General features: G+C 43.7%; 1 protein-coding gene across 1 annotated transcript in view; it reads right to left on the reverse strand.

The window, feature by feature from the left end:
* macf1a (microtubule actin crosslinking factor 1a) overlaps positions 1–18,269 on the reverse strand; it is a 116,211-nt gene that overhangs the window by 47,884 nt on the left and 50,058 nt on the right. Inside the window, 7 exon segments of the mRNA XM_029443822.1 lie at positions 11,666–11,848; positions 12,503–12,820; positions 14,156–14,362; positions 14,797–14,985; positions 15,155–15,753; positions 16,279–16,783; positions 17,095–17,294. Coding sequence (XP_029299682.1) covers positions 11,666–11,848; positions 12,503–12,820; positions 14,156–14,362; positions 14,797–14,985; positions 15,155–15,753; positions 16,279–16,783; positions 17,095–17,294 — 2,201 coding nt within the window.

Consider the following 18,269-nt stretch of genomic DNA (forward strand, 5'->3'; position numbering starts at 1 on the left):
GCCAGATGAGGACGGGGCAATAGGCAAACCTGAACCTACAATGCCAACTGGTGGTGACATTATCTGAGGATCACCAGTTAGCTTTAAGGCATCAAAGATCACTCGCTCATCTAGTCTTTTTGCTCCACCAGTATGCTCTGCATTCCGGGAGACAAAAACACCACCCAACTCCGCTCCGATGGTGCCATTGCTGGATAGTGTACTTCCCTCTCCTCTCCCCTCCCCACCAGAGCCTAGAGTGCTTCTGGAAGGTTGACACAGTTTGGTCCCTTGGTCAATCTGTTCATTGATGCGCATTGTATCATATATGGATCGCTGTGGGACATAGCAATCCTCTATGTATGCCTCATCCTCATCACCTTTTCCAAGGCAGCGAGGGTTCTGCCTCAGACAGTCCGGACGGCTCAGAGGTTTCCCCATTCTGTCCTTTTCACTTCTGCTGGCCTGCCACAGAAAATCTATTGTTGAAGGTGCAGGTGTGACACTGCAGTTAGAGAAATTAAATAAAGAAATGTTCACAAAAAAGAGATCTTGGTGGAAAATGACTTCCTTTACCTTCAATAGTCCTTAGTCCAATAATCCACAAAATCACACAGTCCATTTGGCTGCATTTAACAAATCCTTCAGGTTTCACATTCTAACATAAGTCCAAATGTTATCATTCCACTGTGTGTTGCGTTTTCTCCTATGTCACTTCAACAGTTGTGCATTTCCTTGGTCTTTGTGAGATGCTGTGTGGCATCAGCGAGGGAGTGGGAGAGACAGCCCTCCCCCTCGGCACCATATTAATCACCAGCTCTGTTTATTTGAAAGGCTGTTAGGAATGAGGGAGAGGTGGAGGGATGAAGGGAAAGAAACAGTCATCATCTCCCTCTCTGAGTAGTACAAAGTCCAAGGTGAGGTGAGGACCATGCAGATAACACCTCTTTGTTTTGCTGTCAAAAACACTGAGCACAGCTCTCTCCTCCATATTCATGTACAGCAACTCATTCCTTGACCCCCTTTTTACTCTCACTAAGCTCCTGACTCCTTCCTCTCTGGTCTCCTCTCCGTGGCACAACAGGAAAATGCCGAGAGGGCTTGGACTACTTCAACAGTCTCAGTGAGAGGCAGGCAGGGAAGTGTAAAAGTCTCCTTTTAAGGTGAGAAAACCCACTCTCTGTTATATAAAAGAAAAGCTGGGTGGAAACAGGAAAGTACAATACTCCATGGATTTGTTTCACTTTTATAAAAAATTATATATTCCTTACAGGAAAAAAATAATGAGAATACGTAATCCAGTAAATGAAAGACAAAACAAAATACAGAAATGTCTATCCTTTAGAGCTCGAGAAAACCCAACTCGAGTAAACTGTTAAAATAGAAATCCCTTTACCAAGTCACTGCCACTTTGTGGTTCCAGTGAGTGTTCAAGCAGTCCACAGCTTTTCTGTTTCTTTTTCTGTCCTCTGCTTCCATCACAAAGAATCAGGGCTTTGTGCCTGCAGGGCTAGCCCTAATTTTGTCTATCTCATCACCATCATAACAGTCATCATTACTGAAGGAAAATCAACTCCATCTTCCACACAACAGTCTGGCATTTGAGGAAAATGCTAGATCCAGAACAAAGAGAAAAAGCAGTTGGCTTTAGCATGAAGAAATCCCTGACAAGGTTTCAATTGTTTTCTTTTATCTTGCTTTCTTTCCCTCTCATCCTCAGATCATCCACAGCTCCAGGGGAGAGGTGGTACAGTAGATCGAAAGCAGGCAGGAGCTTGGAGGGGTGAGGCTGGAGTGAATGAGGGCATCTGGGGGTAGATAGAAAAGGGGGGCTGGATCCCAGACCAGCCAGGCAAGCAGGCGTGCAGAGTAGAGCAGTGAGTCGTGGGACTGTATCCAGAGGGCAAAGACCCAGACAGCCCTCCAAGCTCCAGTCCAAGCTTTGCTTTGCAGTCAGTGTCTTCCCCCTTTCCACCAGCAGACAATCCCAGGACACGCTCCCTTCCCTTTCTCTGCAGTCTTCTTTCTCCTGCTCCCGACTTCGTAGTGAGAATGAAACAAAGTGCCACGCAATCCCAGTTCCTCTTCTCTCTTTTTCTTTCTTTCTCTCTCTCTGTGAGACATGTGGGCTCCCAAGCTTTGCTCTCTCTTTCTTTCACTCCCAGTCTCTGTTCTCAGGCCACTACACAGCTGAAATGGTTTGCAGCTGCTAAAAAAATCTCCCTCTTTTCCTCTCACTCTCGCTCTCTGGCTGCTCCCCCTTCGTCTACTCTCTCTCTCTCTCTCACACTCACACGTCCCTTCTCTCTCTCTCTCTCTCTCTCTCTCTCTCCCTCTCTCTCTCTCTCCCTACCTCCCTCCCTGCTCTCTTGCTGTTTGTGTTTGAATTCAGCTCCGTTTGTTCTGTTTCCTGCACTGGTATTAAAACACAGGAAGTGCTCCAATCATGCTGGTTTCCTCTTTCCCGAAAAAAACACATGAGCCAGAGAAAGAGGGTGAGAGAGAAAGAGGGGCAGAGGCGGAGGGGAGTTAAGTAGCGATAGAAAGGCAGGCAGAGTGCTAAGAGGGGGCGTGGAACCAGAGCGAAAGAGAGTTGTGCAGAGGAGGATTTTTCTTGTTACCAAAGAAATATCAGCTGAATACTGAGATGCATCCGATTATCTCACGCTGAGCAGCAAACCAATAAAGCCCTCCCCAAATAAATACAGGAGGAAAAATAAAAAGAGGAATGATTTCAAATGATTTAATATTCTGTAATATAACCCAGATGAGGGTTTCCTCCAGGCAGCATATACTACAGTATCTCCCTTACTCTCCCAGCCACTGTTGCCGGATTTAGGGAGGGGGGCTAGCGATGTGAGATGGCTACATTCATCATAGCTTTGTAATTCACTCTTAATTCTCCAGGGGCAAACCGTCTCACCCCCTTCAGAGCACAAAAACAGTGTCCTCTGAGAGTGAAATGATACAGAGTCAAAGAAAAAGAAAGAAAGCAGAAAGGAGGGAGGGAGGGAGGGAGGGAGGAAGGGGAAGGGAGGGAGGGGGCGGGACCGCTAGCCGACAGGAGAGAAAAAGGCTTATCAGTAATGAGTCTCCCCCCAAAGCAAGCAATTGTCCAGGCTGTAGGCAGACACGGAAGTGAGTCCAGTCCGTTTTTATTCACTCTATTATTTCCTCCTTTGTCGAGCCACAATCCCTCTATCGAGCTGAAGTAGAGTCTGCAGCAGCTAAAGAGCTGCCGCTGTAAAAAATTAATATGGAAACGATATAGACACACACAAAAGTCTGTGATATTCACAGACTCCACTTGTGCATTCCCGTCTGCGCCTTCACTGAAACCCAATCCGGCTGGGGAGTGTGTGTGTGTGTGTCAGAGGGAAAGACCGAGGGGCCAAGAAGAAAAGGGGCTGTGCACAAAAAAAGCAGGAGAGGAGGGGGGGATGCTGCCTGTTTCTTCAGGATGCCACACAAAACCTCTGAACAGCCACCCAGTCAGTCAGAAGAGGGATACCAGCAGATGTGGCAACCTGCAGCCACAAAGTAGAGGCATGGAGCTTTAAGCCACTTTGTTTTTCTCTTGTTATCCAAAGTTACAGGCTTCTCAGTGCCTTTTGTGGCATTCCTTCTCTTTCTTCTTCTTCTTTTTCTTCTCTCTTCTGCCCTCCTCTTTCACCCTGTCTGTTTGTTTAAAGCAGTCTGGCAGAGCTCGGCTGATCTGAACCAAAGCACAACTGCTTTCTTTCTTTCCTGCTCAGTCCTTTGCCTCAAAACACATATCCAATACTCACAAGTGGAGAACTCCCTTTCTCAACTGTTGCACAGAGCAGCCCCGTGGCCTGCATGTCAAATATGCCAAATACTCCACTCTTTCTTTTTTAACTGCCCTCCCTCCCTACACCCACCCACCCCCTCTCTGTCAGTTGCGCTGCAGCTGTCATTGCCGCGTCCGAGGCAAACGTCTTCATAGAAACAAAAGGGGTTTGTCACTGGTTTGCTACACACCCCCACGCAGAGCTCACAAACTCTCGCGTGACCCACAGCTAACCGACAATCCGCTCTACACAGACCACAACAAGATTTAAATTTCGAGCATTCACTGATGTGGGCCGGTTACCAGGAGAGATACAAGGACAGGCCTTGGGGAGAGAGAACCAGGAAAAGTAAAAGAGGCATAAAGAACGAGGAGGAGCTGATAAACAGATTAAACTCATTTAATTAGCTCTGCCTCACTGACCCGGCCAGAGTCTAAGCCTCCACCCGTGACGTGTTTAACATTTAACTTGATTAGTCAATTCCTCTGCAGATCTACCCTCCTCTGCTATAACTTTTATTCATTCCTCAGTCGTCACGGCTGGTTTGAGAGTCACAAAACAGACGGAAATAGGAGGAGGGACGGCGTTGAGAGGGGAGTGAGGGGACGAGAGGATTAGGGTTTTTTATTTTCCCTGGGGGGCCATACTGTGGGGAAAAACTCTACTGCCATGGTGGCATGTAGCACTTTGGATCACGGCGTCCACTAAATGGAATCGTTCTTCACACGTAATGCTGTTGTGGCTTTGCCTAAAGTTGAAGGCTCACACGGCCTTTGCCTGTGTCAAGAGGCTTGAAACCACTTAGTGCAGCTAAGTAGCATAAAGACAAACACAGGTGGAGGGCATAAAGGACGTGTTATTGACTTTTCTGGGTCGTTTATTTGCTCATGGGGGAACACCTGTCGATGGGAAAATATACTTTTCTCCGTCTCTCACAAGAGAAATGTAGCTGCCATCTTGCTTTTTTCTCTGTGCTTTTACTCTCCTAAATCCACCCCCCTTCTCTTCAACTCTAAGGGCTAGTTTTATATTAACTAGCAGAGCATTTCACCTGCCTGTGTGTGTGTGTGTGTGTGTGTGTGTGTGTGTGTGTGTGTGTGTGTAAGCATTTATTGTTCCTCAGGCAGAGAGACAGACACAAAGACACCTGGACCCAGCACGCACGCGCACACACACACACACCTCTAAGCAAATATGGCATGCATCTTCACCATCATGCTCAATGACTTCAATAAACACGCCTGTCAATCATCTACACACACCACTGCCGGTCATAATGGTAGATTTTGAGTCTGATTTTCTGAGTGTGTGCAGGTGACTATACTAGTGTGCTTTTCAATTTAAAGGTAAATTAGTCTGCATCATGTGCACGCAAACATTCTTTAAATGTCACACTTTCCCCCAGCCTGGCTCTCAGTGCGTGTTTTTCATTCAGCTGGCGACTGTTACAGATGGAAGATGTGCGATTAATGCAGGAAGGACTTTCCACATTATAAACACTTTGGAGGTCAATTCTCTGCGGCACTTCACACCATTTGGGGTTTTAGTGTGATAAAAATAGGTTTATCCTCTCTTCTTTCTCTCAGTGACCTCTACTTTATTTTTCTCCCACACACTAGACAACACATGTGAGGCTGCCTGCTGGGAGGTCACACACACACACACACACACACACACACAGTTCTCCTCCTCACCAGAATCTTACACCACCTCTACAATACAATGCAGCTCCAAAAGTCTCTTTCAGTGTTTACGCTTATTTACTTTATTTATTATGTTTTATACTGTATGTATGTTGCCGTAAATCAGCAGGTGGATCAATCTGTAAACGTTAAGATCAACCATATCTTGAGGGAAACATAAATGATATGTATTATTTGATCTATTATTTACGTACATATATACAGTTCATTCTGGAATATGACCTTTAACATAATTTAGTTGGAGCTAAAACAATACATTTGAATATTTTCTTCACATTTGTCATCTCAGGGGAATATATTGGCTTTCATTTAACTGAGAGAAGGGAGGAGAAAAAGACGGAGAGGGAGAGGCCGAGTCGTGGCATGCCTTTCTAATTCACAACAGCTGAAACAATGCACGACCTGCGAGTGGAAAGGCGAAGACGTTAAACACACACACACACACACACACACACACACACACACACACACACACACACACACACACACACCCCAGACATATTTTTGATCATACAATCCTAAGTCATAACAACCACTCACTTTCTCCATCACTGACACACAGAAAGGTAGGAGAAGTGTGTGCCAGCAGGTTACAGGAAAGTTCGGCTGGATGAATCAGTTAATATGATTAGAGATTAATCAGCCCCTTGAAGACAAACACACACACACTAACAGCCATGAACACAAAGTCAGAAAGGAAAACAGCGTTTGCTGTCCAGGTGACGTGTGACTTGGATTAGCTGGGGAGTCATAGGAGGGTTTCTGGGTTCTGACACACTGAACTCATCTGACTGCATGCCACATTTGAGTTTCTGCCACTGTGTTTATTTTTATATTTATTTTGGTATTTTTGAGAGTGTAAAAGAGGAGAGACAGAGAGATACAGAGAGAGACAGAGAGACAGATAGAGAGACAGACAGACAGAGAGAGACAGAGAGAGAGACAGAGAGACAGAGACAGAGAGATAGAGAGAGAGAGAGAGAGACAGAGAGAGAGACAGACAGAGAGACAGACAGACAGAGAGACAGACAGACAGAGACAGAGAGATACAGAGAGAGAGAGAGAGACAGAGAGAGAGACAGAGAGAGAGACAGAGAGAGAGACAGAGAGACAGAGAGAGAGACAGAGAGACAGATAGAGAGACAGACAGACAGACAGAGAGACAGATAGAGAGACAGACAGACAGAGAGACAGACAGAGAGACAGAGAGACAGAGAATACACAGAATACACAGGGAATCATTCGATCGTCTATTTTTAACTGCTAATTACTAAAGTTTAAATGTGAAGGCAGCTCTATAGGTGAGGACACTCTATATTAGGACACGTTCCAGCCGCACAGCATGGGCCAAAAGACGACCAGTGAGCTGCTGGCCCAGTGTGGCTCGACTTCTCCTTCCATCATTAAATAGTTGCTGACACAGTCGGTGCGGGGAAGGGCAGTGAGTCACGAGTTTACAGATTCTACAAGGAGTGAAGACTGCAGGATGATGAGATGGAGAGGAGAGACTATCAGAGAGATAAAACAATAGAGAGTAGGAGGTGGAAGGTGTGAGGGAGAAGGAACTGGAGGGGGTGAGGACAGGGGAGGCATGCAGTCATGATTTAGGACAGGGATTTTCACAAACACGTGTGCACAAACACACACAAAGATACACGTTGGCCTCCTGTTCTGCTGTCACCCAGTCTAACCAGCCCTTCCCAGGAATGTCCATCTGCAGCTTCGGGTTTAGAGCCTCGTAACGCCCCTGTGCTAAAACACCAGTGTGTGTGTGTGTTCATCCCACACAGAGACTATGTCAGCTGCTTAGGGATGGAGCGAGCCAGGGGCCTGCAGAGGGATGTTGATGCCACACCCTAATGTGTGTGTATTTGTGTGTGAGGGTGGGGTGAGGAGACAGCTGAGATTCTGGATTGCAACCCGAAAAAGACTGGAATTAGAAGCATCCTCTGATGCAGCACGCACGCGCACACACACACACACACACACCTCTCATCGGCCCACGGAGCAACCCTAAATACAAACACAGATTCCACAGTAGCACATATGTGCAGACAGGAGGGCCATGTACGAACATGTTCATGGTAAATTGAAATACTCTGATTGGGAGACGGGCGGCAACCCTCTGATCCTGTTTCTCATCCAAAATCAATCCCCATATAGATACTTGGTAGTTTTCTCTATCAGTGAGCAGTCAAGTGAGATTTCAGACGCTTATCAATGTGTGGCATCATCTACAAAATGCATTGAAGGATTGTTAGCAGAGAGTAGAGGACATGCCAAGTTCCCCACTCTTTGGACACTCACATAAAATGGCGGACAGTAAATACTTTATAGAAGACAGGGAGTGATTTTACAAATCATTATTTTAGTCATAGGTGTGTCTCAATACAGCTCTCTGCACAGGCAACGTAATGGCTTGTTCCATTAGGCATATTTCTCTATTTTGCATTTCCCACGCCTTATGAAAGTGATCGTGTTCTGAATGCTGCCAATGCGCTGGTGACCTGCTCTGAATATGCTGCTGCTGACGTTTCAGTGCCGATACAAGAGCCCACCTAACCTTTGGTACAAGTACTTTTTTCTTTTCACAATACTTGAAGGTTTCTTCAAAACACTTTTATTCATTTAATGAGAGAAACCAAAACCCTCAAATGTTGATTTGATTAAATAAAATAGTTCAACTCAGGAAAAATGTAATCAAAGTAAACGACCAAGAATTTGATCATTTCACACTTCAACTCTTCACTCCAGAGACACATTTAGGTTTGTACTGAAAGAGTATTGAAGTTTTATTTGTATGTACGTATAGATTTATGAGCTAGTGCTAATGTCTGACAGAAATGCTAATAAAGGAGAGCGAAACAGTGGAAGTCTGCTCTCCCTCTCTCCCTCTCTCCCTCCCTCTCTGTCTCTCTCTTTGAGACACTCTGTGAGATCACTGTTGGAAAATTCAAACAATAATCTGACGACATCACCTCCCACTCCCATGACCCCTCTTCCCATGGCTACCCTACACCCTACACACACACACACACACACACACACACTCCTGAGCCCCCTCGTCTTTCTAAGCATCGGCATGACATCACCCCTCTGGATTGGAAATGGGGTCTGGTGGGGGAGGGGAGAGGGGAGAGGGGTGGCCTGGTCTGTTTTGGAGCCAGACAGACATGTTTAGGTTTGAAATGAGCCGAGCTGGATCGGTTACAGAGAGAGACAGAGGGGGAGAGAAGGTAGAGGGGGAGGAAACAAAGCAGGACAGGGGGGTGGCTTCATCAAAGAGAGATTCATTCAGATATTCATATCTATCCCTCTCTCTGGGATAGAGGCAATATATGCTACAATACAGAGAAGATGAATTAAAGTCCAAAAAAGGGTCAGCGAGAGGACAGAAGCACTCACTGTATCCCCTCTATCCCATCATTTCCTTATCTTTTTCCGTGCATCTATACACCGGCCTCGTGATCCTGCTCTCCATGACTCTCTGTTTGACTCTTATTTTCTGTCTTTTTCAACAATACCCCCCCCTGTATCCTCCCTTTGTTGTCCTCCTAAATACCCCTCTGCCTCCAGATAGAGTGGCAGAACATTTCTCCATGCTCTAAATACCCCACGGAGAGCAGCAGTAGCTGTCTTACATTGTGCCCCTGCTATTACTTCAGCAGCAGTCTGTCTGAGATCACAGTTCTCAGCTTTAATGGAGGGAAATGTTAATCAGTGCACCAAATAATGTGATTAACTACATCTTGGCTTATTTTATTTGGGCAGGGAAACGCCTGGAATGGCTTAGTTCTTTTATTTGCATTTTTATTATCATATATTTTTTAAAGATGCATGAAAATTAAACTGCAAATCACTGCAAAACAAGAAGTTTTGCACATTTTTGCCAAATATTAGGGCTGCAACTATTAACTATTAATCTTCCATTTATTTCTATTTTGTGCCAATGAAATGTCAGAAAATAGGGAGAAAAAAAAGTGGGAAGAAATCCATCCAAGTTTCTCATAGTCCAAGGTCTTTCAATGTCTTTGTTTTGTCCAAAATCCAAAAGATATTCAGTTTAATATGATATAAAACAGAGAAAAGCAGGAAATCGACATATTTTACATAGTAAATTACTTAATTAATCAAATCAAGCCGATTATTTTTCGGAAGATCTATTAAATCGAGTAGTCGACTAATCTTTGCAGCTCTACAAAAATATTATTTAAAAAATACCTCCCCTCTTCAGTACATGAATATTGTAAAGCAAGTCAATCTTTTTATGCCAGCAACCAATAATATCAGTATTCAAGTTCCTCTACTGTAACTTACCGTGTACATACATTTAAAACATACCAAATATTCTCCAAAAGATTCATTTTCGTCCAAAATGCACATCATTGTTTTTTAAATAAATGCAGGGCTCACGTAAAAGGTGAAACATTTCTTAAAGCCGATCGTTAGCGCACCTGTAAACCTGCACGGCGACATGATTAATTTAACTTGACAAAAAACATGCAACAGCTTCACGCTCTTTTGTTTTTCACAGCTCTCTCTCTGAATCTCTCTCTCCCTCTCCTCATCCGTCTCTCCTTCTCTCAACACCTCTTTATCTCCTCTGTCTGTTTGTTCTCCGCCACACATTTACTCGGCTTGTTCTCATTAAGAGACCGGCAGCGAGGGGGGGGGGAGAGGAGGCAGAGGGAGAGAGACCCAGAAACAGAAGAAAGGAATGAAGATGAACAAGCAGGCGCAGAGATGTTAGCACTTCAAGAGAGAGATGCTGGAATGTGGCACTAAATATCTAAATAATCAATTAAAGCAGGAGGAAGAAAAAGAAGGGATGAGTAAGAAACATGAGGAAAAACGTCTCACGAATTGGAAAATAAATGTTCTTTGATCCTCCCCCACATCTCAACAACAGTGGCGCCGATAACTCTCTGGAGAACGAGCGTTTTTCAAATGCATGAAAATGATTAGTGCTGATATCACATGAATCATCGATCATTTCAAAAAATACACACACAACCCTCTGCTTGTGCATATCATGCATGCTTCTGAGCTCTCACATACTTCAACAGTTTGCTGAAGTGGACAGGATATTACATCATGGCAGGAAAATGTGCTCTTTAATGACAGTAGTGAGACTGAAGGAGAAGTCTGTAGACATAAAGAGAGCAGTGGAGTAACGCAATAAAATACATTCCTGAGGTCAGCGACGATGCAAAGGAAACAATAAACTACAGTGAAGGTTTCCTTCATTCCTCTCTCACAATACACCCAGGTATAACACACACTCACATGACTCATGCTTTAACCAGAGGACAGATCTCTTACTGCCCTTTACTGAAATTAATTGACAACAATTTGGTAATTGTTTGATGAATTTCTTTGTAAGTTGAAGATGTTTGGCTTGTGGGCTGTTTTAACAAAGCAAACCACAAGTAATTTTAAACTAAACTTATCGATTTGTCAGAAAAATAATCGCCAACTATTTTAATAATCTATGAAACGTTCGAGTCAGAAAATGCTGTTTTCAGCCTCTCAAATATGGAGAGCTGCTTTTCTCTGTTGTCTGAATGTGTTTGTGTGTTAGGTGTTTGTAGGAAATGTTAAGAGTGGCTGCATGGCCGGCATATCAGAGACGTGTGACTCAACTAATCACTTTCTCTGATTGCTGACACTCTGAGTCCTTCACACACACACACACGCACACGCACACGCACACGCACACGCACACACACAATTACCTCATGGTCTCTAGAGGTATGAGCAGAAGGAAAGGATGGGTACAGACCTCCTCAGAGGCATGACACACACAGCGGTGTACTAAACCTAAACTCGTGTTACGCTCAAGATTTTCTGTTTATCTGTGCAAATTAGTTTCAGCGGCATGATGGGAAAAAAAAGAGACTGAACACAAACACGTTGAACCTTTTTACCCTGAATCCAGTTAGACTCATGTTTTGACCCACAATGAAGCAGATATGTTGACATGTGTACTCATACACACACTAAGTATGTACAGCAGATGCCATAGAAAGAACCAACCAGGAAGAAAGAAGAGATTCAACAGTGATATCTTCTTCTATGGTACTTTGTTGACACACTACCACTTCACACACACACATATATCCATACACGTCACACCCATGTAAATATCCAGCAAGAAGAAGTCCACCCTACCTTAAACTCCTGCAGCTGCTGCTTGATCATCTCCACCTCCGTGCCGACCATGCCCTGAGCGTTCAGCCCGTCTTCGGCCCTTCCCAGCATGCCTTGCAGCTGGGCCACCAGTCTGTAGAACTCCCGAACCCTCTCAGCGGCGTCCTCGATCTGGTCCAACCTGGCCTGGCCGCGCTCGCTCAGCTGGAGAATAGGAAGCAAAGATGAAGGAATTGTGACTGGATGAAACTAACTGAACTTTCGCATCACATTAAATATCGCAATACTATGCATAGTGGCGCACAATTTTATATTGTATCGATACACGGGCGCCAAGTATCAATCTTTTATTATGCTTTTCTTCTTTCAGTGAAAGAAATTCAGAAATGCGCCAAAAACTATATTTCACTTGATTAAAATTGCTGTTGAATGAATACATTGGTAAATGACTGGATGAATAAATGAATATCCATTAAATGTATAACAAATATAAAAAATAAATGTAGGCATTATTAATGATGAAATGTGACATAAATTGATATTTCTGTTTTAATTTGCTTCACCTTTGTATACATTTTTATTTTATTTATTTTCAAACATATTTACTAAATTATTTCATGTATTTATTTATTTATGTATTTATTTATGCATTATTTTACCTTTTAATTTCTCCCCTATATATTTATTTTATTAAATTCACATACATAACAATTATGTATGTCAGTAACTGCACTAAACAATACCACGATCATGATGATCATCATCATCATCATCATCATCATCATCATCATCATCATGATCATCATCATGATCATCATCATCATCATCATCATCATCATCATCATCCTTCTCCCTCACCTTGCCGGCCTGGCGGCTCAGAGCCTCCGACTCCCTCCTGAGAGCCAGGAGGTCAGGGGAAGAGCCTTCCCGCCGCAGCATGGTGGAGCACTCCGATGTGTGACCCTCCACCTCCGTCCTGAGGTTGCCCAGACGGGACAAGTATCCCTTCAGGGCGTCGGCCTGAGAGGCCAGGGAGTCTGCGTCTCGTCCAACGGGGCTGAGGGAGTCCAATTCATCATCAAGGTCCGCAATGCGCGAGAAGACATCACGCACGTTAGACTGGACCTCGCCGACGCCCTGCAGCCGGGACTCCAGGGAGGAGCAGCACTGCTCGATCTGAGGGAGAAAAAGACGTAGAGAGGTGGACTGAGGAGAAGGCGCAGAAGGTGTCAGGAGAGCCCAGTCAACATTTGTAAATCTAACTTTAAATACTACAATACAAATTAAAAGTCGTTTTTATTTAAGGTATCAAACTAACTTTTTTGTGATGATATTCCTGTGATACACAAGATCACCTAATGAAACCAGAGGAGCCTGTGTGGTAATGTTATCCAAACATCAGTGGAACAGAAGAACGTGTAACCAAACCAGAAGATGATGCAACAGAAAGCGAAAATAGAACTTGTCTGGGTGCTAGAAGGAGACGGTGGAAGCATTATCTAAGAGCAGGCTGACCTGCAGCAACACTGACCTCAGATCAATATTTGAAAAAGAGAAACAAAACATCTCAGTGAATAACACAGCAGTGGTTTTATATACAGATAGAGTTTTCATGTGATAGCTGTAGCCTTAAATGGAATATTTGGAAGCTGGATAGCAGAAAATAGATGTAATAGTGTAGGTGCTGAATACTTGAAGCTCCGGTTTACATTTCAAACAATGATAAAGTGTTGAATGTCCACGATGACCATATATGACTACTGCATCTTAAATAGTCAAACTCTTCTGACAGCTAAGCTTGTTCTGCTCTCTCTCTCAGCACACACACACACACACACACACAACACACACACACACACACACACACACACACACACACACACACACAGCACTGCTTTAATATAGGGGTCAGGTATATTTTGGAAATGCGTTAGCTAGGGTGAGTGCAGAGTTAAGAGCGGACAGGAAGTAAAATAAAACAACCTCAACTCCTCAGTGCACTGTACATAGTGTCAGAAATTATACTGAATATACAGTAACTCAAAATATGAACATGTTCACTGACAGTGTTCATTTTGTCAGCTACTTTTTTATTTAATCTTAGTCCTGTGTCAAATGTCCCGTGTTAGTTTTCTTGTTCACGTTTAGTCGATCCTGGTTTTTTAGGTCAAGTTTTAGTCAATGAAAACTGTTTATATATATTTTATGTTAAAGTCTTAAAAACAGTCTTTATATAATATTATATTTTGTCCTCTCTTTTGGTGCTTATCAAGTTTTTATTTTAAACTACATTTTAGTCTTTTATTAACAATATTGCATTTTGATAAAGTCGCGTTTATTGACAGTTGGTGTCGTCTCGTCATCGTCTCATCTTAGTCATGGAAAATAAATTGTGGCAACACATATTTATTCATAGTTTTTGTCATGTATTGATGCAATGATCACTATCCAAACATAATAAAACACGTTTCCACTTTTGATCCTTTTTCCTGACTGGCTCCTGCTCCTCACCTTGTCAGTTACGTCATCGTACTCCTTCTCCGTGCCTTTGGCCTGCTCCTGGAGCCTCTGAGCACCGTCAGTGCTGCCTCCCGGTGTCTGCGGTGCGTCCTGTACCAGCCCCTGGACCAGGTCTCTGAGGTAGACCACCTGAGGCTTCAGAGACCTGAGGCTCTCCTGCTGACTTCTCAGCCGCTCCAGGCTCTTAGCACTGCACGCCTGAATGGGAGAGATGAGCATGAATTATGTCTTCATGATGGAACAGTACAACTCACAATAACCCCCTAACCCAGGACAGGTATACACCACATCCAACAAAAACACAGATAAAATAACTGAATAAAATTATATAGTATAATAATAATACTAATAATATTGTTAATAATAAATAAATACAATTGAAGTAAAAGTAAAATTAAATAAACTAAAACTACAATTCTCAGAATTAAACCTAAATGGATTTCTTTCTTCTTAAATATGTTAAATAATCCTATAAAATCAAGTCAAATATTGTTTGTAGTCCACTATATGTATATGTGAGTTATGAGTAACCAGTCATCCAAAGCTGTATCATGTCATCAATTGATTTTGCACTTTTTAAAGAACAATAAAAGCGACACAAGAGAAAACAAACAATCAAATGTTTTCAGTACCTGTGGTCCCAGAGCCTCCTGCACTTCAATCTGGTGTTTGGCGGCCTCCAGCCTCCTCTCTGCTGCCTGTCTGCCCTCCTCAAACTCCTTCAGGCGGCCAGCCAGCTCCTCCAGCTGGGAGGTGCGGTTATGGAGCCTCTCTCCCAGTCCGTCCACCCTGCGGTTCAGCTGGGCCTTCTCATCTCGCACCTGCGGAAAATGAGTTTACGTTACATCACTTTAGCTTTTGTTTATGAATTTGAAAGAACTAACAATATTAATAAGCATAATAAGGATATGAAACATATCAACACATGTAAAGCAAGCTTCACACATACTGAAATACACACTAGAGAGTAGAATCAGTAAAACTGCGTACCTCTTCCTCTCCGATGCAGCATTGCTCCAGCAGCTGATCTGCTGCAGTATTGAAGGCCTCGAGGAGAGGTTGTCGTCTTTCGAGGTCCAGTGACAGACCTCGTCCCTTCTGCAAGGCTTCGTCCAGGGCCGAAGAGTCCAGTGAAGGCTGGATCGCTCCATCTTTCTCGTCACACTCTGCTAACCACGGTATCAGCTCGGCCTTGTGCTGCTGGTAGGTTTCTGCTTTGCTCAGAGTCGTCTTCAGTCTGCTCTCTCGCTCTGAGATTCTCTGGTTCAGCCCCTCCCAGTCCTGCTTCAAGGAGGCCAAGCGAGACTGCAGGGCAGACCGCTCGTCTCCGCCCGCGGGGAGAGTGGCGAGCAGTGACGCTCCCTCAGCTTGAAGCAGCTCGTAGGATCCTCGCTGACTGGCGATCCCACGCTGGAGGTTATCCGTCTGTGCCAGCAGGGAGCGGATGGCCTGCGGCTGACAGGGCAGAGAGTCTGTGAAAGCTTCTCGGGGATCTGCCTGCTCGTCGAGCCACGAGCGCAACTCCTCAAACATCTGCTGGAACTGCTGGGTGGACGACAGAGCGGCCTGGAGCTGAGACAGACCGTCAGCTAGAGGAAAGAAAAGCACCAGGGATTACAAACGTAAACACTGAAAAACTATTTCAAACAAAACTAGTGCAGTTTTTGTTTTATTTATTTTAGTGGATTTGTTAGTTTTCTTGTAATCAAAATAATATTCACATTACAGCTGAAGAGGGATTAAGTTTGAAAGAGAATATTGTTTGACTACATGAAGACTTTGCCGATTAATTCATCAAAGTGGACCATTATCTCTGTAGAGAAGAACACCTATCAGCACATAAGTCAAGCAGAAACATGCCAGAGCACTAACAGGAAGCTGGAGAATCAGAGGGGAAATATGACGACACATCATTTACTACCCATGACTCTCACTTAAAAATGATTGTGGGACTCTCATGAATGTTTTTCTTTGTTGTATTCAGAATGTATTTATGTACTGTATTGCATTTATTTCTTATTTCCCTTTTGTCATAAAAAATAATAAGACCACTGGGTCTCATTAGGACCCACTAACAGCACACTTACTACATCAACCACAGAAAGTCCACAAACCTGCGCGGTCTTCTAAAGTCTTGAGCGGCCCGCTGACACTGTGCAGACGTTTACTGAGCTCATCCTTCAGGTAGGGCTCAGCCACGATGGCGCTCAGCTCCTCGCAGAGCCTCTCGGCCTCGACCAGCTCAGTGCGCCGTCTCTCCAGCTCTGAGCGGATCTCTCCGGTTTCCTGCAGGCGGCGTTTCAGCGCCTCAGGCTGAGCGCTCAGCGAGGCCTGACCATCCAACCTCTCGTCCAGAGCAGAAACACTGGAGGAGAGCTCTCTGAGCAAGGCCTGGTAGCGTTCACTTGTTCCTTGCGCCTGGTCGATGTGGTTTGACCTCTGAGTCAGTCGGTTTGTTAGCTCCTCCCACTGCTGGGAGATGGAGCCCAGCTCAGATCGCACCTCCGCCAGGTCCTTGGGGTCCTGAGCAGAGTCACCAGTCTGGGAGAGGATTCCCTCAGCGGACTGGGTCAGCTGCTCAAACTGTGGCCGCCTGGTCTCAAACTCACGCAGCATGAACTTGAAGACAGGAGAGGCGAGAGCTCATTATTCAGTTCAAATTAAATAAATCATAAAAAGTAGAATTTCATGAGCAAAAAAAGAAGTTGTGTTTTTAAATATTATATATATATATATATATATATTCAGGAACATTTTAATGTGAAAAACTGACATCCTGACATTTTTAATAATCAAAATAATCAATAAAATAAATAATGTCAAAATAAGAGACATACCATCTAATTAGGAGTATATGCTGTATTCATGGTGCATTTATAGCTGCTGTATCTTTTGGTATCATCCCTGTGACTCGGTCCTCCATCACATACCTGTGCTTGTTGCTTCTGTGTGTTGAGCATGTTGGGGTCGATGCTGAGCGGTCCCAGCACGCTCATCATCAGCTCCTTCTCCCTCAGCCACGGGCCGAGCTGACTGGCCGCCGAGGCAAAGCTGCCCAGCCTATCGGCACACGTCTCCAGCGCAGTCTGCCTCTGGGCTGCAGTCTGATTGGCCGTCTGCCAGCGGGAGTCTAGGGGAGTAACCAATCGAGGCAGCGAGTAGGAGAAGCAAAATGTTGATGAATGTGTTTATATATTTTTGGAGCAGGTTGTCATGAAGCATAGTCATTGTTACACATTATCTTATTAGGTTGAACAGCATTTAAGTCCTCCTACAGCGCAGTGTGAAATTGAAGGGTAATCAGAAATTATATCAGTGATAAAACCAACCAAGACTGTTTTCTTCCTTTGTCCCTCCTCCTACTGCTGCTTTTCTCTCTTTCTCCCACTCTGACTCATGTTCTGGGCATCCATCAGAGTGAGTGTGTGTGTGTGTGTGTGTGTGTGTGTGTATTTACTCCACATGGCTTTGAAAAGGCATTATAAAATATAAAAGGCCCCCTTCTTGGATTTCACTTTAAATATTTCTGTCTCGGTTACCTCATAGGAGGCCCTGGTAAAAATATAAAGTCTGCAAGTGAACAAATATCTTTGACAGGAACACTTCCCACTCTCTCTCTGGATTATATCGATTCCTCAGTTCCTCGCCATCTCTTGGAAAAAAATATTACAAATTCAGAGGCACTGTGCCACTTTCTATTTAACAGTTGTTTGTTACAAAAACAATGCATAATATCTTCCTTCTTTTCACAGTTTTGAGTCCTTGCTTTTGTATTATTTTCAAGCTAAAGGAGGCTTGCTATGGTCCAAACAATCCTTATATTTTAGACACATACATATAGTATCTGTATATATATATATATATATATATATATATATATATATATATATATATATATATATATATATATATATATATATATATATATATTTGTATTTCTGTTTACATATATATATATATATATTTTTTACATACATCGTTGGAAGGTTAACCTGTATGATGCGTGATGGCTTTCTTGCTGGAAGGCAAAAGTAGATTGGAGATATTCCTCCTGTGCCAGAAGCATACTCTGGATGTTTCCCGGTATAACGTAACAAAAGAAGAA

The sequence above is a fragment of the Cottoperca gobio genome, chromosome 11 (assembly GCF_900634415.1).
Source record: "Cottoperca gobio chromosome 11, fCotGob3.1, whole genome shotgun sequence".
Lineage (NCBI taxonomy): Eukaryota > Metazoa > Chordata > Actinopteri > Perciformes > Bovichtidae > Cottoperca > Cottoperca gobio.